General features: G+C 42.8%; 1 protein-coding gene across 3 annotated transcripts in view; it reads left to right on the top strand.

Annotated features, from left to right (window-relative positions):
- LOC137341269 (fas-binding factor 1 homolog) overlaps positions 1-21,787 on the top strand; it is a 127,783-nt gene that overhangs the window by 26,729 nt on the left and 79,267 nt on the right. For 2 of the 3 annotated variants that reach the window (XM_068004374.1, XM_068004373.1), the window contains exon 9: positions 13,099-13,170. The exons of the other annotated variant lie outside the window; for it this stretch is intronic. In XM_068004374.1, the coding sequence (XP_067860475.1) occupies positions 13,099-13,170 (72 nt within the window). The remainder of the gene's footprint in view (positions 1-13,098; positions 13,171-21,787) is intronic. 3 annotated transcript variants of the gene reach the window in all.

Raw genomic sequence — 21,787 nt, 5'->3', positions numbered from 1 at the left:
CCACAAACAGCAATGTGATAATGACCAGATAATCTGTTTTGGTGAATTTGTTTGAGGGATAAATATTGGCCAGGACACCGGGGAGAACTCCCCTGCCTTTGCTCGAAATAATACCATTGACGATCCGGATTCTTTCCCCTCAGTCTGGTTCAGTAAAAACTGAAGTTGAATACATTTTAAAGTGCATCACAACTTTAATAGCAGGGTTCTTAGTCTGCAGCATTGATTTGGACTCCTGATAGAGTCCCTCTATGCTGGCAGAGCAAGAACAAAAACATACAGAAATCCACACGTTTTTATACAAATCAATAGGGTTGGAACATACTTAACGAGGGTCAACACCAATCATAAGCCGGGCATAGGTTGCCATGCGAGGTTACATTATTTCCGGCCAATCATAAATCGTCCATGTGCTGACCATGTTGCTGTTAGACATCAAAGGGTATACTTCCTCACCTTCCAACTTGGAATGTTCTTCCCTGTTCCTTCTGTTCCTTATCTCCCAACCTGGAATGTCTTTCAACTTTGGCTAAGCTCGTTACCTATATTGATCTGCCATAAACATGGAGACATTCAGACCAGTCCTTGAATCACATCAAAGACTCTACATTGCTAAGACCATGCAAACCTGCTGACTACGCAAACATATGGCCCAGCAGGAGGGCCAGGCCACCTGTACCAATCTCAGTTACTAACTAATTAACCCTTTCTAACCATTTTGCATTCTGCTTCTTTGCCACGTAGGCATCTTAATATTTTACTGAAAACTGACCACGTAGGGATTCTCATTCCCCCCTTTTATCATTTTATGATAACCAATTATTACGGTGCTCACTGGTTCTGCAGGTTCTGCAGTGCAGCAACATTTAAGTAAGCAATAAACTATAAGAATTATAACAATGAATATGACTAGCCCTTGAACTATAGAAGTCCCAATAGAACACAGACATGTTTCATCAATACGCCTTTGTACTCTTATCTGTTCTCAGGAACAGACTCCTTCTAAACATCTCTCAAGTAAGCTGCGAATGTCCTTGGTCAGCTAAACCTATTCATGTTAGTTTGAAAAGGCTAACATAGTCAAATATCCTATGGTGCTTTATATTTTGTTTCCAGCCTAACTAGACTGAATGGTACCTTTCAGACCATTTTACACCTGTGAATTGGTGCCCTCCCCATTATATCCCTTAATCCAAATTCTCCCTACAATATCCCGTTAGATGCTGTACCTCATCTTAACCAGGTTCCCTTCGTGTTGGCCACCAGTCCGGGTGGAAGAGAGGCAGAGCATCTGATAATCCTATCAAACTATAATTGTCTTCCCTTTTACATGCACCTTACCCCAGCAGGTGCTACTCCCGGTACCATTAAGATGTGTTCTTAGTTGAAACCACAGAGACAATGGGGACATTCTCACCCAGGCTCTGTTTTGCTATCTTTGCCAAACCCTTCATCCTCTACTTACATTGATTACATGCAATGAAAATCAAGAAGCACATTACAACAAACTGCACTACGACTAATACATATGAAATTAATCTAATCCAAGGATGGATCTGTATATTCAGTCCCAAATTCCAGAGGTCATTTCACCAGGTGGTGACTTTAATTTGGTCAATGTCATGCTTAATGTTGTTATTGTCCTGTTGTAGGTTATAATAAACCTTCTGGGAGAGGCGTATCTCCATTCGCAATACTTCCAAGTATTTAGGCAACAGGGGTGTCAGATACCCAAATGTGTCCTGATATGCTTTTAAGTCCTTTCTGACATTCTCAGAACTTGTACGGTGGTGAGGTTATGCCGGTGTATCTCTACCAGTTCCTCGGGTCCAATCCGAACCAGGACTTCAGAAATGGAGTAGAATTCTGGACTTAAAATATCACAAGTTAGGTTGGCATATTTAAACGTTTTCAAATTAGTTGTAACACAGTATTCGCCCTCTCCGGCATATGCCACTTAAGTGGGTTTTAGATCCGCCTCTAGGGCCTCCATGGTACAGTTAATATCCTGATTGGTACCGGTATTAAACCCACACTGTGCTTCTAGGCTGTGTCCAACACTATGTGGACACACAGTGACAGCATGTCTAGTAACACACCCCTTTAATTTTGTTCCAGCCAATCAGCTTAAATCTACGTCCTCTCGTTCTTGAACCCTCTGCTTGGGGAAACAGGTACTTCCTGTCTACTTTATCTGGGCCCCTCATAATCTTGTAATTTTGTATCCATCGTGCGGATATCTTCTAAATATTGTTTCTCCCAATTTTATTGTTAACTGATGGGAACCTAACCCTGAATTTTGGAAATCCAAATTACTGTGTCCCTCTTTACTTTAATTTCAGTCCTTTTGATTGATACCAGTGTTTCCTGACTGTTTCATTAATTAGTTGGTTTCTCTATGGACCATGTGTCAGTGCCTTGTTTAAAAGGATTTCTCACTCGCCTGGACCACATTAACCATTTTCCTGTTGTGCTGTTGTCAAGTAACTGAGCCTGTCTGAGACTCATTCTTCAATGTATCTTCTTCATGTATCTCCGCATACTAGCAGCATCTCATAGGAATGAGCTTAGTGTTCTTGGATATTAACTTTCTGCTGGCCAGTCTCTTCTTCCTCATGGTATTTCCGAACATTTTCCATGGCACACATCATATGTCCTGTTGGATTCAGTCCTGTAAAGCAACTGGTTTGTTTAAAGAGTGGTTGCAATAGCTCACCAGGCCACAGGCCTTTGTAATCATGTTCTTCATCCTGATCTCCGTTTCAGATGATGGCAACATACATTTGTATCTTTTATGTCCACTGTAGCCATTCTTAGGTTTTCAGGTTATCTTATCAAAAAGATCAGGGGTGTCTCGAGTGCTTATCTCCCCCTGCATGGTCCCGATGTCAGGGTAGTGGCCAGGCTATTGAGTGTAGTTTTCTCATTATTCATTATAGGCAAGGACACAAATATCTCCACGAGAAAGCTATCAATTTACTATTCTCAACTACACTTTCCTGACTTCCACTAGATTGTATATTTATGCCAGATTGATTTTTTTATCATTCCCAATTCAATGACTTTAGAGAAATTCCCATATCTCCCCACCTCGAGCACTCTGTCTCGGAAGACAACAAATAGGCTAAAACAAAACAAATCAAAATGTTTTCAAAAGAAGAGAATCAGGTTGATATCACCACGCTGTGACATTTGGTATCCGCTGATGTCTGCAGCTAAAGTCTTAAATCTTTAACACCACTGGATCGTTTCCTGCACCAAATTTCTCCAGCAAAGGTTGCACCGTAACTTTGTAACTACTCTTGGTAATCCTGCACCATCAACACTCACGTGGTCCAAAAAAAAACCCAGGGTCACCTGTTTTAAAAGAAACACAGAAAATCCATTGCGGCTCTTCTTGAGAGCCCAAGTGATTAATTTGTCAAATCTTCATTTATTATTTATTTATCCAAAGGAATAATCCCTATACCCGAAACAAATTTAGAAAACAAAACAGGAGAGAGAAATTGCCTAGTTCCACTCTTGCTCTCTCTCTGAAGCACGCAGCCTGTCTGAAATAAACACTGTCTCTCCCACATACAGATGTACGCAGGGCTGCAGACTGGAATTTCTAACTCCAAGTCCTAATCTCTGTGTTTTCAAGATGTAACCACATTAAGCAGATATCATTAGCAGCCGCCTGCTAAGATACGTTATATTCCTCTTTTATTAATTTATTAATGGTTTGGGCATGTGTTTCTAGCACTGTAGCTATCCTTTGCAAATATATGGTCAGCATTTGATCCTCAGACAATTCCTTATCTGTATTTTCATTTATCTTTTAATATATCTTTAATGCGAGACCATAAATCTCTGACCTTTTGATCTAATGTTGTCAAATCAATGGTGTTAACAACTGAGGCAAAGGCAGTTGCTATATCACTTATCACAGATCTTTACGTCTCCATATTTGCCTATCTCTTTTTACGATGTCCACCTTCATTCCATGTCGCTCTTTGTTTTAACACTTGAGTTAGGAGGTGTTGATCTAATTGTTGAGTTTTCTTAGCATTCTCAATGCGAGTTATATAATTTGTCAGGGAAGGTCTCCCCTCTTTGGTCAGATCTTGTATTCTACTATTAATTTCAAATAAAATTGAATAGCCCCAGAACTTGTCAAAACTTCCTTATCATACTGTGGCAGGGTAAAACTGATAGGCATTTAGTACCCTGTGTCAGTACATAGCTCAAGTAATGGACTTCCAATTGTCTAACCTATGCTTCCTTTTCATATGATTTGTTTTACATTCCTTTCTTATCAATTTTTCACTGTAGCGTGAAAACTTATATCTCAGTCAATTGTAGCCTTTGGCATTTCCGAGTGATTGGGACAATTTTACTAATATAACCTATACCAATTATTACCTCATGTTCACCTGTGTAATGGTTAGCCTCAGACAGTTCTCAACCGACTGGGTCATTTCTATCTGTTTGAACTGGTCTTGGCATGACAGTCTGGCTTCTTGGGATGGAAGGGGTTAATATTAACTTGCTCTTGTGGTAGGAGTAATTTGATCCTTCTCCCTTTGAGATTAACTTCCCACCTTCAAAATTTCACTTCACACAGGTTTGACTGATTTTTTTACTTCTCACATTTGTGGATTGCTTTATACTATATTTTTGCACACTATTTTTTCACATACTTTTAGTGGATGTGATTATAATCAACGCTCCGAGCTGTTCCAGCTTTCCGACTTTTCCTATCAGTGATACCAGATAGTTTTTTTAATCTATCCTGTTAATTTTTAACCTCTTTTTAAACCACAGCCAATCACAAAATAAACATTCAAAATGCCAATTTTTTGAAGATCCCATATCTGGAATTTAACATGCCCACACTTTATAAGAACCAGAATTTAATAGGTCACTTAACCTCAATAACTCCAATTTTAATTCAGCAGTATCAGAATTAAACACACGACAAGACAGATACATTACACAAAGGAAGAAAACACGCAAGACACAGTAAGAAGGGGGCGTGGCCCACAACACCGACAAAAAAAACACTGATCAAGACAGGCTTTTTAAAGGGACAGTACACTTAAACAACAAAACCTTTCTTTTTCGGGTCTCTGTCTTTTAAACATTTGTCTAGTCACTTAATTCTATCCATTTTTTTTACAGTACTGTCTCCATAAAGCAATTAGTTCTTTGGCTGTGGTACCTCTGTTATTTTTCCAAATTAATTCCTGAGCCTTTTTGGCGGCATCTAAGTTTTATCAATAGTTCCTGTTGATATCCAATCACCAGGAACTTCAACCCTGACTAACCTCAGTGATATTAACCACTGACCTACCGCTTACAAGTTATTCCCTCAGTGATATTCGACCACTGACCTCTTCCTGCTATTTCTGTGTATTCGCCAGACTGACCTGAATCTTGTAAGGACGCCACACGAGTGTTAGCGATTGGACGATTCGTCGTCAGACTGACGGATTGGAGGAAAACCGACGTAATAAATTAAGACTACTTACATCGGGGCGCCATTTCCTTCCTCCGTGTCTGAGACAATCCGCCTCTTACTCCGCGAACTCTCGGTGAACGACCGTTAAGATCCCACCGCTGCCACCAAATGACGATCCGGATTCTTTCCCCTCAGTCTGGTTCAGTAAAAACTGAAGTTGAATACATTTTAAAGTGCATCACAACTTTAATAGCAGGGTTCTTAGTCTGCAGCATTGATTTGGACTCCTGATAGAGTCCCTCTATGCTGGCAGAGCAAGAACAAAAACATACAGAAATCCACACGTTTTTATACAAATCAATAGGGTTGGAACATACTTAACGAGGGTCAACACCAATCATAAGCCGGGCATAGGTTGCCATGCGAGGTTACATTATTTCCGGCCAATCATAAATCGTCCATGTGCTGACCATGTTGCTGTTAGACATCAAAGGGTATACTTCCTCACCTTCCAACTTGGAATGTTCTTCCCTGTTCCTTCTGTTCCTTATCTCCCAACCTGGAATGTCTTTCAACTTTGGCTAAGCTCGTTACCTATATTGATCTGCCATAAACATGGAGACATTCAGACCAGTCCTTGAATCACATCAAAGACTCTACATTGCTAAGACCATGCAAACCTGCTGACTACGCAAACATATGGCCCAGCAGGAGGGCCAGGCCACCTGTACCAATCTCAGTTACTAACTAATTAACCCTTTCTAACCATTTTGCATTCTGCTTCTTTGCCACGTAGGCATCTTAATATTTTACTGAAAACTGACCACGTAGGGATTCTCACCATGGGATCTTTTACATCCACCTGAGAGGGCAGACGGGGCCTCATCTGAAAGACAGCACCTCCGACAGTGCAGCACTCCCTCAGTACTGCACTGATGTGTCAGTCTAGATTTTGTGCTCAAGTCTCTGAAGTGGGACTTGAACCCACAACCTTCTGACTCAGAGGCGAGCGTGCTACCCACTGAACCACAGCTGACACACAATGTTACCCAACCTGCTTCTGAGGATGGCTGGTGTTGAGAAATAGAATCAGTATCACACGTGTAGTACAAGATGCCCTTCGTAGATTGGGACTGTGGCACCTTGTTGGGGGAAGAGCAAAGGAGTTTTACTAGGCATCTGACCCTGGGAGTGCTTGTGGCTGACACTTGGGGCATAATTTTTAGCTGAAGCTGGGAACTCAGCAGGTGGGTTGATAATCGCGTGGGAAACACGGAAGAAAAGCGAGTGCGTCGGTATCTGCGATCGCAACTAAACTGAAGGCACTTAATTTTACTTCCAGTTTTCGCGTCTCCAAGCTGCGCAGTGGGCACCCGCATGACGCGATCTGAACTCCACTATTTAAAGGATCAATGCAAAAATAGATTTTAGAGGAGGAGGAGCAACGGCTGAGTGCACTGGATACAGCAGCGGCTATGGGCCCCGACAACATCCCGGCTGTAGTGCTGAAGACTTGTGCTCCAGAAAAGCCGCGCCAAGCTGTTCCAGTAAAGCTACAACACTGGCATCCACCCGACAATGTGGAAAATTGGCCAAGGATGTCCTGCCCACAAAAAGCAGGACAAATCCAATCCGGCCAATTACCGCCCCATCAGTCTGCTCTCAATCATCAGCAAAGTGATAGAAGGTGACATCGACAGTGCTATCAAGTGGCACTTACTCACCAATAACCTGCTCACCGATGCTCAGATTGGGTTCCGCCAGGACCACTCGGCTCCAAACCTCATTACAGCCTTGGTCCAAATATGGACAAAAGAGCTGAATTCCAGAGGTGTGGTGAAAGTGACTGCCCTTGACATCAAGGCAGCATTTGACCGAGTGTGGCATCAAGGAGCCCTAGTAAAATTGAAGTCAATGGGAATCAGTTGCTGGAGTCATACCTTCATACCTAGTACAAAGGAATATGGTAATGGTTGTTGGAGGTCAATCATCTCAGCCCCAGGACATCACTGCAGGAGTTCCTCAGGGCAGTGTCCTTGGCCCAACCAGCTTCAGCTGGTTCATCAATGACCTTTCCTCCATCATAAGGTCAGAAGTGGGGATGTTTGCTGATGATTGCACAGTGTTCGGTTTCATTCACAACCCCTCAGATAATGAAGCAGCCCATGCCCGCATGCAGCAAAACCTGGACAACATCCAGGCTTGGGCTGATAAGTGGCAAGTAACATTCGCGTCAGACAAGTGCCAGGCAATGACCATCTCCAACAAGAGAGAGTCTAACCACCTCCCCTTGACATTCAGTGGCATTACCATCGCCGAATCCCCCACCATCAACATCCTGGGGGTCACCATTGACCAGAAACTTAACTGGACCAGCCACGTAAATACTGTGGCCACTGGAACAGGTCAGAGGCTGGGTATTCTGCGATGAGTGACTCACCTCCTGACTCCCCAAAGCCTTTCCACCATTTCCAAGGCACAAGTGAGGAGTGTGATGGAATACTCTCCACTTGCCTGGATGAGTGCAGCTCCAATACCACTCAAGAAGCTCGACACCATCCAGGACAAAGCAGCCCGCTTGATTGGCATCCCATCCACCACCTTAAACATTCATTCCCTCCACCTATGGCGCACCGTGGCTGCAGTGTGTACCATTTACAAGATGCGCTGCAACAACTGGCCAAGGCTTCTTTGACAGCAGCTCCCAAAACCACGACTTCTACCACCTAGAAGGACAAGGGCAGCAGGCGTATGGGAACACCATCACCTGCGTGTTCCCCTCCAAGTCACACACCATCTCGACTTGGAAATATATCGCCGTTCCTTCATCGTCGCTGGGTCAAAATCCTGGAACTCCCTTCCTAACAGCACTGTGGGAGAACCTTCACCACACCGCCTGCAGCGGTTCAAGAAGGCGGCTCACCACCACCTTCTCAAGGGCAAATAGGGATGGGCAATAAATGCTGGCCTTGCCAGCGATGCCCACATCCCATGAATGAATAAAAATAAAAGTGAAGCTATGGATTGAACGAGAGCAAGGGCAGCACCAGGTTCATGGATGCTTCATTTGATATACTGCTGGGTGCAGTGAGAAACAGGAGGGAGGTCATCTACCCAAGTGATTGGAGGACAAAACCTGGTTCTGCCACCAAGAAGGCATGGCTGGAGGTGGCAGAAGAGATTAGGAGCATGGTGCCCAGGTCTTGGCTGCAGTGCAGGAAGCGTTTTAACGACCTAAACAGGTCAGGAAAAGTGAGTACATTTGCTGATTTACCCACATCCTGTGTTGTTCAACACCCCACCCCCCACCACTCTGTATTGGCACACCTACTCCATCACATCAATCCTCACACCCACTTAAGCATCAGCAACAACCATTCCTCACTTTCCATGCAATTCCTCACCTCCCCATTTATGCACCCACCACTGCCACTCACCCCAATCCTGATGCAATGTGATGCATCTGTCTGATAGCCACCCTCTGATGCATCCGTTTTATTGTCAGCCTCACCCAAAGCAATGTGTCCATCGGGTGAACGCGGCACCTTCAGTCACTCGCAGGTCTGTCCTTTCTCCCCTTGTAGGAGAAGAGAGCGCAAAATGCAAGAGAGAGGAGATGGGCTGTAGGTGGACTACTATAAATAGTCCAGCTCACAGATATGCAGGAGGAGGTCATGGAGATAAGTCAGACCGTTGCATGCCTATCCGTCGGAGATGGAGAGACTGGCAACCCGCAGATAACTGATGACAGAACGTTAGCATTTTTCACACACATGATGAATTGATTTTATCAATGATTGAACTGTTCCAGACCTTAGTATGGTCAGTGGAAAAATTGTCACTTTTCCGTGAATAATTATAGGTTTCCAGGGCCTTCATGCCTTCGAGAGGAAAGTGCCGAAATGGAAGAAAGCGATTCCTCAGAAGATCTCACCTGACATACAGCCATGCACCAGAGCAGATACTGACACTTCGGTGTGTACTGTTAGGCAGATTGGGTTGTCACCTGGTCATTCACCACTGGTGGCAGGGGCAGCTGTGGAGAGTGTGTGCCGGGGGGCCCACTCCTCTTCATACTCTGTTCAGCTGGACACATCGTTGTCAGGGACCATTGTTGAGAATGAGAATGATAGAGGTACAGCTTCATCTTTGCGAGGCACTGGAAAACATGCCACGCACACTCTCCACAATAGCTGAGAGGATGGAGAAGTCCACTCCATCGCTAGTGGATTGGCGGCGCAGATAAGCGCGGGAATGTCTGCGATGGAGAGAATGGTAGCCTCCATTGAGCTTCAAGAATATTTCTCAAATGGGTCCATGCAGACCATGACAACGGCCGTGTGGACTCTGGGCACCAACATGTCTGCTGCCTTAAACAAGGCATACAGATACTTTAGCTGTGGCTAAACACGGCACATCTGCTCACCAACCTGCTGGCCAGCAGAGCGTTAGGAGTGATGTTGCACTGGCCCCGGAGAGGAATGATGGCGAAAGAGGACATGGAAGTGGGGATTCCACTCAAAGCACTCTGACGTCTCATCGGTTGCCCCCTCCTCAACCAGTACCCGCAATGCTGCCTCCTCTCCTGATGGCTGAGTCTGCCCCGGACAGGTGCAGGTGGTGTAGTCTTTGGCGGGGCCCTCACGGGCTCCAAAATCCAGAGGTCGTAGGCCGAGAGCATCTCAGCAGTCAGGGCAGGGATCTGAGCAACCTGCCAGTACCTCTGCTGAAGCCACAGGGAATGCACCACGTAGAAGCAGTAGAAAGAGAAAGGCTAAGGCATTGTAATTCACCAAGAGTATGCACAAGGGTGTTTGACGAGCTGTCATGTTGTTAATTTATATATATTTTTGATATGGCACATTAAATTTAATCGTTATCACCACCACTGCCACGTCTTGGCCATTATTGAGTTCCTTTTATGAATTTGCTCTTTTGCTCCATCATGAATGCAAAGACATGATGCCACCCATTGGGCGCATGTGCAATGGGTGTATGCGTGGTTGAAGGACTGTTTTGTGTAAAGTGAGGGGAGGTAGCGTGGGAGAGCGTCGGGAGATTGGTGGTGGTGGTTGTTCCGGGCAGCTTGAGCGTTTCAAAGTCTTCAATTTGCACATCTCATTATGAGAACCTGTTAGAGATGAGGGAATCCCTGGCATCATGAGCAACCAGGTGTGCCGCTGATCTGCCAATGGGTTCCCCATCTTCATTTTCCTCCTCCTCCTTCTCTTCCTCAATGTTGTTGCCAGATGAGGATGCTTAACGAGTGCATTTGACCCCCCCCACCTCTCTGCTGCGCTAAGTTGTGCAGGACGCAGCACATGATGATTATTCTGCACACCCTTGCTGGCGAGTACTGATCTATCCGGGAACCTGAAGCGCATCTTCAATATTCCTATGGCTTGCTCAGTGACAGACCTGGTGGTGATGTGGCTCTGGTTGTACCGCTGCTGTGCCTCGTTGGTGGGGTTTCTCACACGAGTCATGAGCCACGTCTGCAGGGGGTATCCCATGTCTCCAAGGGGTCAGTCCTTAAGCCTGTCTTCTGTGTGGAAGAGGTCCAGGATGTTGGACTCGTGCAAAATGAATGAACCACGACAGCTGCCAGGGAATCTGGGGCACAGCTGCAGAAATCTCTTCTGGTGGTCACACACCAGCTGTGCATTGATGGAGTGATATCCCTTTTTGGTTTATGAACAGTCCTGGCTCATTTGGAGGTCCTCGAATTGCTACATGTGTGCAATCGATCGTACCCAGCACCCGTGGGAAGCCAGCCAGAGCGTTGAAATCCACTGCCCTCTCAGTCTGGCTGATGTCGCCGTGGGTGAAGTTGGCGTAGTTGGATGCCCTGGCAAACAAGCCATCCGTCACTTGTCGTATACGCTTATGTGCAGATGACTGAGACACCCTGGAGATGTCACTAGTGGTGCCATGGAAGGATCCGGAGGCAAAGAAATTGAGGGCAGTGGTAACTTTTACAGCGACGGGCAATGCGTGGCCACCAGTTCCAGCCGGAAGCAGGTCTTCCTGAAGGAGGCTGCAGATGTCTGCGTAGAAACTGCTCCTCAGAGAGATCCAGGAAGCTCAGTCTCTGCCTGTGGACCCTCTCTGGTGGGTAGTACCTCCTGCGGCCTCTTCCCTTCCGTTGGTCCCCTCTCTGCTCTTCTCCAGGTGCTTGTTGCGCACCTCTGTCATGTGTAACTGCAGATCCCAGAACTGCACGACATGCCTGCTGTGGATGGTGATGTGCCTGCTCCTCAGATGTACTTTGGAATAGATCCATTGCACCCCACATCCTGATGTTGTCGGTTTGAGGGTCTCCAAAATATAGGTAAATTTGTCTGAACACAAGAATTCCCAGTGTCAACAAAGAAATCTCAGTCTAAACACAAAGAACTCCCAGCCAAATGTTTGTCTGCGAGAACTAAGTGTCCAGCTGCAAAACCTCACTTTTTATTGAGATGTGTTAATCACTGGTTTAAAGGGCCAAATGAGTTTCGGCTGGAACTCGCCCTCGTTTCAATGGCGTGTTTCAGAAGCCATGGGAGACACACTCAGGAGTAGTTAAATTCGTTTTTGTTGCAGAATTCACAAAAGGTTAAGTACCTAAAGTGTTTCAACTACCTGAATTGGCCTTTTAAACATTGGCCCGCCGGCTTTAAGTGGGGATGGGACTTCCGGGTTTCCATTGTGCACGCGCTCAACCTAAACCTGGAAGTGGGCGTGTTGGAGCCAGGTAACGGACCCGCTCCAAAAAGCTGCTACTTTAACCTTCCACCTGCCCCCAACCCACCCGTTCTTAAGGGTTGAAATTACCTCCTGGGTGCCTGAAATGGAAAATGTTCCATTCCCCAGCACTAACATCCCTTACCTTGAGGAGCACAAAATTCACAAAAGGTAAAAGTAAGAGAAAAAATATGAGCCCCTTCTGCATCTCAGGTGCGTGCCAAACTTGCAACCCTTCCTGATTTCAGTAGCTTGTCATCTGTTAAGGTAACAATTCTAATTTAGATTAAATTATCATTGGAAATAACGCACAAGTAAATCTGAGTAGGCCAGGTGATTTGCTGTCACTGAACCTGGCATTATCACTGAGCCCAGGACATTTTGTGCAAAATTGCAGTATTTGGGTAGCAAATTGCGATGCACTCAGTAAGTGTGGAGATCAGCGGGATTTCTCATAGGGATCACGCTGCACTAGGGTTGGCAGCCCTCCAGGATTTCCCTGGAGTCTCCAGGAATTAAAGATTCATCTCCTGGACACTACTGAAAGCAACCGGGGAGAAAAATCATAGGGGTATTAAAAAAAAGTGTTTAATTCATTTTCTTTGAACACTTTTGTTTATTAGTTATTGGAGATGGGGGAGAAAAAGAATACTTGGCTGATAGTCAAGAATCATCCAAGTGGGTAACGAAGAGTCTGTTTGTTTTTCAGTTGTTGCGGGAAGGCGGTGTGCCGCGAGGATGGGCCTGTCGGGCAATTAATGTCCGGAGCTTTGGGGTGGGGCACTTGGAAGTGCGAGGTCATGTGATGAAACCTCCAGGAATACGTCCAAACAGAGTTGGCATCCCTAAGCTGTACCATATCACTTGCCTTAACCATTATTAATTGGACAGTCTAAAGAGTCATGTTAATGGTGTGCCCATCTCTGCAGATATGTCTGGTCAGGATGAGAAGCCTGCCCCTACCACCTCTAGGCGCCATTACAAGAAGTTCACATTTGATGGTGAGTCATTTAATGCAAGCGGTGGCCACGACGCAATTATGTTTACGTAAGACAAAAGCACGTTTATTTTTGTCTAAAATGCAGCTGTGTTTCTGTGAACAAGACAGTGAGCTAACAGTGTTGTTTTAAGCTTAATTTAAGCCATCATTTTAGACATTGAATGATGTACCTACATGTCTAAAGTGGGCACCAAAGCTGTTACATTTTTGTGAAGAAGTAAATTGCACCTGGCTTAGAAATTTTAGTTACAAAATGTAATCTTTTCTGTCCCATTTGCTCATACTAAAAAAGGTTTTTGGAGGGGTTTTTGAGTCAGATTATCTTTCCATAGATTGATACTATATTAGGGATAATTAATACTTAGAAATCTGAATTAGGTGGAGGAAAAACATGTAGATTCAGTAAGTATCTGTGTTCTGGGTGGCAGCTCTTTTGTACTGAATAATCACCATGGAAATAGTGGTTAAAAACTCAATGGGGGTAATTTTGACTTTGTGCAATAGTGTAAAACAGGTGATAGCGAATAGAAAGCCTGTTTTACATCTCTCCTGATTTTTATTTCCATTGACTTCAATGTAATTGCAAGAACTAGCACACGTGGTCATCAGTGATACAGACTGGTAATTATGTATTGAATGTGATTGTGCAGTGGGACCTCTGTTGCCAGGAAATATTGCTGGGATCTTGTTGACTTCAATTGTAAGTGATCATGCTTTGTTTTAAAAAAAATCTTTTCTGCATGTTTGTTTCTATGCTAAACCTCAGATGAGGAGGATGTTGCTTTGAAGGCCACACAAAAAGGTAATCACACTGTAACAGGAGGCCCGCTCTTCCTTTTTTCTTCCTGTTGCAACTGGGGTGTCTAGAAGCTGCACTCTCTCCCAGACAGAAAACTCTTTGTTGCTGTTCCTTCACGAATGTCTCACTCTGAAACCATAACCCTTTCCTCAAAGCCTAGTCCTAATTCCTCAATGGATTTCCTCTAATCCTACCAGATAGCACTGGTTTGTGATAGCTGATTTCTAAAATGTACAGTCTACTCCTGTTATTTCACTGATGCTTAGTTCAAATTATTGGATAATTCCAATTTTTCAGGCAAAAAAAAGACTGAATTATCAGGAGCAGACTGCACTCTGATACTATCTCTGTTATACGTTTCTACTCCCCATCTCCCAACATTGTGTCTGTGTGCTCCTTGTCTCTTGGTGCGCTGCTGCATGGCTGTTTCTTCTAGTACAGGCTTGAGAATGTTTCAATAAATGTTGTTTCCAAATAAAATTTAGTGATAGATTACATTTTAACTCACTATTTTCCTTCTTTGTTAAAAGTGGGACTCACCTGAGTGTATAACTGAGCCATTCAGCTTGGAACGTCCTAGGTTCCATTCCTTGTCTGTGCCGCGTTCACCTTTTTCAGCCGGGACTACTGTAGTGAGTGCTACAGTTGCCTTGGCATCTCTTGTCTCAGGAGGGGGAAAGCGACGTACCTAATTCCTATGCAATGACCTGCTAGGTGCGTGCATGCAAGCTGGTACTTGGCTGTGATGGTTAGATGGTTGAATTGTCTGCTGACTCTCACTTTCTAAGCTCACAGGTGAAGAATGGCTACTTGGTCAAGATACTGCAAGATGACCAGTGTCATTGGAATTGTAACCCAGTTAGAGCCAGCACTATCAGATGTCGTCAATTTGACTTTCTGTTCAATCGTTCGAGACTGACACCATAATGGTTAATAGCCATATGACTTTATTTAGCACAAGCAAGAATCAATACATTACAGTATTTAAACAGTAATATATAAAGCACAATTGAGAATTATATTACCCCGTTGTCCTTTGGGTAGAAGCGTGACCTCATTTCCCATTCCTTCATTCACGTACTCTAATTCTCGTTTACCCACCTAGTACTTTCTTTTCTGTCCTCTACACTTAACAAAGCCACAGACCCCCCAGTTATACCCCAAAAAACTGCGGCAAAATACATCCAATCAGGTATTTTCCAAAATACTCCCCTTAATTTACACAATCATAGACTACACTTACTTGTCCAGAAGAGACAGTGCCTTGTGACCCCCTTATCTTTCCTTATTCTCAATAATAAGATTCTTAGCACAATGTTTCCCTGTCCATGCAGTTCATGAATCACCCTATAGGCCTTGAAGTTAATGGGAGTACTACCTGGCCTCAGTATTCCAGTATGTCTGAAGGAGTTGGGAGTACTGTTATGTCTTCCCTTAGTTTGCAATAACAAAATTCTCACGGCTGTTAGTGCCTGCAGCTTCAGTAATTTAGTTTAAAAGCAGTCTATGTATTGGTACAATAGTTACAGCTGAAGCCATGGCTATTTAACCCTTTCGAGCCTGGTTCCCCTAAATACCTTCTAAACCTATATTTCCTTACAGTCCCAACCTTGAGGAGGAGGATCTACCTCCGACTCCTCTCTCAATCTTATTTCTTACCTTGCTGCAACAGGGCCACTATCTCTAGGTTATTAGCACGTTAACCAAGTCTTTTAAGCATATGTTTCAAGGAACACATCATAATAATTAGCACTATTATAATAACAACTTGTAAAACTACTATTACATGTGAAGCGATTCTCACCCAAGGATGGGTGGAGATACTACCCATCATACCCATCCAATCATTTTTCCCAATGTCATCTATCTTTATCCTATTCGGCTGCATTGTTCTGTACGCAGGCACTGCTGGTCTTATCTCATGGTCATAAGTCCTCCCATCGTGCTGACGCCACGTTTGCAACTCAAGATAAGCTGTTTTACGCAATGTAGCTAATGACCTCAACCTCCATCTCTGTTTACAAGCTGTTTGTTTCTTTGAGGAATGCGTGGCCCATCTTAACTGAGTACTGTCCCCCTATTTGGCCTTGCACGATCCCACCAATGTCAGTTTCGTAGCAAGCACATCTCTTTTGGTGTCTGGCATTATTGTTATCTATTCTATGGCCTCCCCATTGTTCTGCTGTGTCAGTTGTCCTTGATCTCACAGAGATGCTGAACTCCGCCCCCTCCCTCCTGTTAACACCCACCCTCTTGCTAAGATGCTTGGGAGCTTTATGCGAGCTATGCAATATGGGATATTGACCATGCTTGGTTTTAAACCATATTCTTACATTCACTCCTCTTGAACCTGAGTGGAACCTGAGTTTGCATTTTATCAACATTAGGTTTACATAAGTACATACAGACATGTTGCTTCTAAATTTCATTTGGTTAATACAGAAACCTACAGTGTATCATTATATCAAGAAATCAGGGACTTAAAAAGATTCTTCAGCTCTCCTTTTATTAATATCCATTTTGTGGATATTTTTGCTAAGTATTATTTCTCCCTAGCCCAATTTCATTGTTAATTGAAAAGAACCTAACCCTGAATTTGGGAAATCCAAATTACTATGTCCCTTTACTTTAATTTAAATTCCCCTGATAGATACCAGTGTTTAACTCTATCCTGATTGTTTCATTAATTAGTCGGTTTCTCTATGAAGCATGTGTCAGTGCCTTGTTTAAAAGATTTTCTCAATCTCCTGAGCCACATTAACCATTTCATGTCGTGCTGTTGTCCTGTAACTGAGCATGTCTGACACCCGTTCCTCAATGCATCTTTATCACGCATTTCCGCATATTAGTTCTTCACACGCAACATATCAAAACTTTCTGCTGGCCAGTTTCTTTTCCCTCATGGTATTTCCGAATGTGTTTTCCATGGCACATGTCATGTGTCCAGTCAGATTCAATCCTGTAAGAGCAACTGTTCTGTTTGAAGAGTGGTTCCAATAGCTCCCCAGGCTGTAGGCCTTTGTAATCATGTTCTTCATCCTGGTCTCTGTTTCCAATTGATGGCAACATACATTTGTATCTTTCATGTTCACTGTAGCTATTCTTAGGCTTTCAGGTTACCTTTATAACCTGAAAGATCGGGGGGTGTCTGGAGGTCTCCCTTGGTCCCGACGTCTCAGATAGTGGCCAGGCTATCAAATACAGTATAAGCAAGGACACAAATATCTCCAAGAGAAAACTATAAATTTACTATTCTCAGCTATGCTTTCCTGACTTTTACTAGATTTATCTTTTGGTAAATTGTGCCCAGATCAATGACTTTAGAGAAATTCCCATTTGGTGGTGTAATTTCTCTATTTCTATCTTATATTGTCAATCACTTCCTCTCATCCAATTTTGCACATCCCGTTATATTACCATTTCATCTCATTTATGAGCCCTCGAGAAACTTTACTGTCCAATACACAAATACATTTTTTTTGTTTATTTTACTTAAATTCTTCTTGAATCGATTTTCATTATCCCCATTCCAGAGAGCAGTATTGTTGGATTTACAGGACTTGTCAATGTACAATTGTATTTCCCCCAAAATACTTTCTTCCTTGATACACAACATTGGGCAGGAACCATTTAGATTGGACTCCTTATATTTAAAAATATAATTTGATTATCCCCTTAAACTATGGGTAAATTTTCCCTTCTCGAGTGCTTGAACCACAATTCATATCAATTTATGTTATCAATTCCAATTTCAGAAACAAATTATGTCCAGGCTTTGCGGTTTTACAGTAGAGACAGAAGTGCTTGTAATTACTTTTGGCAAAACTTTTTCAGAAGAGGAAAAGCAACTTGGATTATTCTTAGACAAATTTGGAAGAATTTTGATCAAGGCTGACGATTGCTTTTCCTTCTCTGTGTAATTTTGAATTTTCGAAATCCAAGTCTTAAGTCTTAGTCCAAAACGTCACCACGCTGTGATTTGATATCTGCCGATGTCTGCAGATAAGGTCTTAAATTCTTAACACGACTGGATCATTTCCTGCACCAATGGGTTTGCGGTCCCGAAAACACGGTCCCCTGTTTTAAAAGAAAAACAGAAAATCCATTGTGGCTCTTGGGTTAAAAACAACAAATAATTCATTAATTTTCTTCTGTCGCCCTTTATCCCAGGACCAGAGAGGACTCCACACATGTTTCTGTGAATGAATTTAATTACTTAATTCCAAGAGGGAATAGTCAGCAAAGGGAGCACAAAAATTATGGCCAATATTTCCTTCTATTATGTGGGGAAATATCCACTTAGGTTAAGAAGCTTATTTCAAATAAATGCAAAGGTAGTTGCTTTGTGAATTAAAACAGATGTCGGTATCCTTGGAAGGGGTTAATTTCTTTGCAGAAACAAAAGGACAGAGCCGGATATCATCAGATGTACACAGTGTTCTCAGCGTACCTCAACGTCGCTCTCGTAATTTTTTAAAAAAACCTTTTGTGTCGGGAGATAGCCTTTCCCTTCGTTCATCTCAGTTTTTTTTTAAAAGAGTACTTATGCCTGACCTTTTTATCTACAGATGTTGCAGATTAAATTCCAATTGTTTGTTCAAGCATTTAGCATTTATTTAAGATAATTCTTATTAAAGCAGTTGTTGGACCAAGCTCTCGCCCCTCTGATGCCCGCTGGACATATGCGTTCATCGGACAGTATCTTTTCTGAGTTCTGTGGGGATGATAATTCGGTTCTGATAACCTACTAATTTATTGGCGTCTTGGGTGAAGTCCTCTCCATTTTTAGGACATCCCCGAGGCCTCGGGCCTGTGCCCAGTACGACAGCCTGCAGCTGCTGGATCTAGGGATCCTTATTTTGCAAATCTATCAAATTTAACTCTTCGCAAGCCACTCAGACAGGAGCCATCCGAGGTCACCCGTTAATGGGCGGGACCCACCATTTGCTACTCTGCTGGATAGCTGTAGCCAATAAATCAGCTTTTCATTTCTGCCGCCCATGGCGTGATTTTTGAATGTGCCTTTACTTTTACAATAGCTGCCAAATTTGTTTGATTTTGGGACAGTTCCAAATTTTTTTGTAAGAAGTCAGTGGTGGGTAATGGCTTAACATTCGCTGAGGTGAACCCTCGTTTCTCCCAAATAGGTAAATAATCAGTTAGTGACAAATAAGTCAAATGGTTGTTAGAGAAAGTTGTCAGAACTTGTTCTCCTACATCCATCTGGAGGACATAGGTCACTGTGGCTAATTCAGCATGCTGCGCTGATCGGCCTCCAGTTAAATCTTTTAATGCACCCGACAGTAGCACCTTGGTAGGGGTGTGGGCGGTCATAAGTACAACTTTATCTAATCCGGTGATATAGGCAAATTTGTTATCACATTTTATCCTGACCTTCCTGTCATTGTAGTTCAGCATTACATGCTACTAATTTCCTGGCTCTATTTGCACCTTTGGTTTGAAGATGATCTACTGATGCAGTTAAAGTCACGTTGTAAGCAGTTGTATGAGCTAGTTGATTTTCCACCTCTAATTTTTGTTCCATCAACTTTTTGATGAGGTCGCCCTCGGTTTCTAATTGTTTCTTAAGTTTTATAATTTGCTGTCCTTGCCATAACTATAGTTTCCCAATGTTCCTTTTTCACATGCTTTTCATGGAGATGCTAAATAAAGTCATATGGCTATTAACCATTATGGTGTCAATATCGAACAATTGAGCAGAGAGTCAAATTGACTACAAATTGGTGAGCCAGCCAGGATACTGACACAATAGCCGTTGGCATATTTGGTGTAAGTGAGATCCTAGGACTGACATGGACTGATATTGCCTAGTCAGTTAAGGAAGGGAACCTTCAGGGATTGTAGGACATTGCCACCTACCAGTAGTGTAGTGATGATTTACCCAAGCCTGGTGTGAAGGTCCCTCCGCCTTTCTTTTTGTTCTTCTTTCTTCCTCATCTGTCAACCTATCCCTCCAAATTTCAATTTCCTCTCTCAACCTCCTTAAATCCTGTGGCTGAAACAACAAGACCCCCGCTTTCCAATCCTCTTTAATTTCCTTCTCCCTTACCAGTTTCTTCATCTTAGTCTCCACCTCACACAAAGTCTGACAAGTTCCTATTCTAACTCCTTGTCCTCCTGAACAATCTTACCCTCAGTTACTTGACTTTGAATCCATTTTGTCACCTTTTGACATGAGTCCCCTTCAGAACTGATCAAAAACGACACTAAATCTCTTATACATAATTTCTCAAACTTCTTATCTCGGGCTCTCCTAGCTGTTCTAAGTTTTCTGCTTTTTCTATCAAGGAGATATGAGATACCTTTTATTTAATCTTTTCTATTTCTCGGTCACTTTTTTTTCCTGACCACAGCCAATCACAAGATAAAAGGGGTGCTGTCAGTTTGCTAACAGCTATCACATTTCAGTACAACCAGGATGATTATCCCCAAATTATCAAAATTGATGCCCTGTACTAGATAACGATATCGTTCTTTGATTTACAGTGACACACAATATTAACTCCTTACACATCAATTCACACTCACCAATACTCAACACAACTCCAGTCAGATCAATTCACACTCACCAATACTCAACACAACTCCAGTCAGATCAATTCACACTCACCAATACTCAACACAACTTCAATCAGATCAATTCACACTCACCGATACTCAACACAACTCCAATCAGATCAATTCACACTCACCAATACTCAACACAACTCCAATCAGATCAATTCACACTCACCAATACTCAACACAACTTCAATCAGATCAATTCACACTCACCAATACTCAACACAACTCCAATCAGATCAATTCACACTCACCAATAATCAACACAACTTCAATCAGATCAATTCACACTCACCAATACTCAACACAACTTCAATCAGATCAATTCACACTCACCAATACTCAACACAACTCCAATCAGATCAATTCACACTCACCAATACTCAACACAACTTCAATCAGATCAATTCACACTCACCAATACTCAACACAACTCCAATCAGATCAATTCACACTCACCAATACTCAACACAACTCCAATCAGATCAATTCACACTCACCAATACTCAACACAACTCCAATCAGATCAATTCACACTCACCAATAATCAACACAACTTCAATCAGATCAATTCACACTCACCAATAATCAACACAACTTCAATCAGATCAATTCACACTCACCAATAATCAACACAACTCCAATCAGATCAATTCACACTCACCAATACTCAACACAACTTCAATCAGATCAATTCACACTCACCAATACTCAACACAACTCCAATCAGATCAATTCACACTCACCAATACTCAACACAACTTCAATCAGATCAATTCATACTCACCAATACTCAACACAACTTCAATCAGATCAATTCACACTCACCAATAATCAACACAACTCCAATCAGATCAATTCACACTCACCAATACTCAACACAACTCCAATCAGATCAATTCACACTCACCAATAATCAACACAACTTCAATCAGATCAATTCACACTCACCAATAATCAACACAACTTCAATCAGATCAATTCACACTCACCAATAATCAACACAACTCCAATCAGATCAATTCACACTCACCAATACTCAACACAACTTCAATCAGATCAATTCACACTCACCAATACTCAACACAACTCCAATCAGATCAATTCACACTCACCAATACTCAACACAACTTCAATCAGATCAATTCATACTCACCAATACTCAACACAACTTCAATCAGATCAATTCACACTCACCAATAATCAACACAACTCCAATCAGATCAATTCACACTCA

Source organism: Heptranchias perlo, chromosome 23, assembly GCF_035084215.1.
Source record: "Heptranchias perlo isolate sHepPer1 chromosome 23, sHepPer1.hap1, whole genome shotgun sequence".
Classification (NCBI taxonomy): Eukaryota; Metazoa; Chordata; class Chondrichthyes; order Hexanchiformes; family Hexanchidae; genus Heptranchias; species Heptranchias perlo.
The sequence above is the reverse complement of the archived record's forward strand: the minus strand, read 5'-3'. Positions and strand labels throughout refer to the sequence as shown.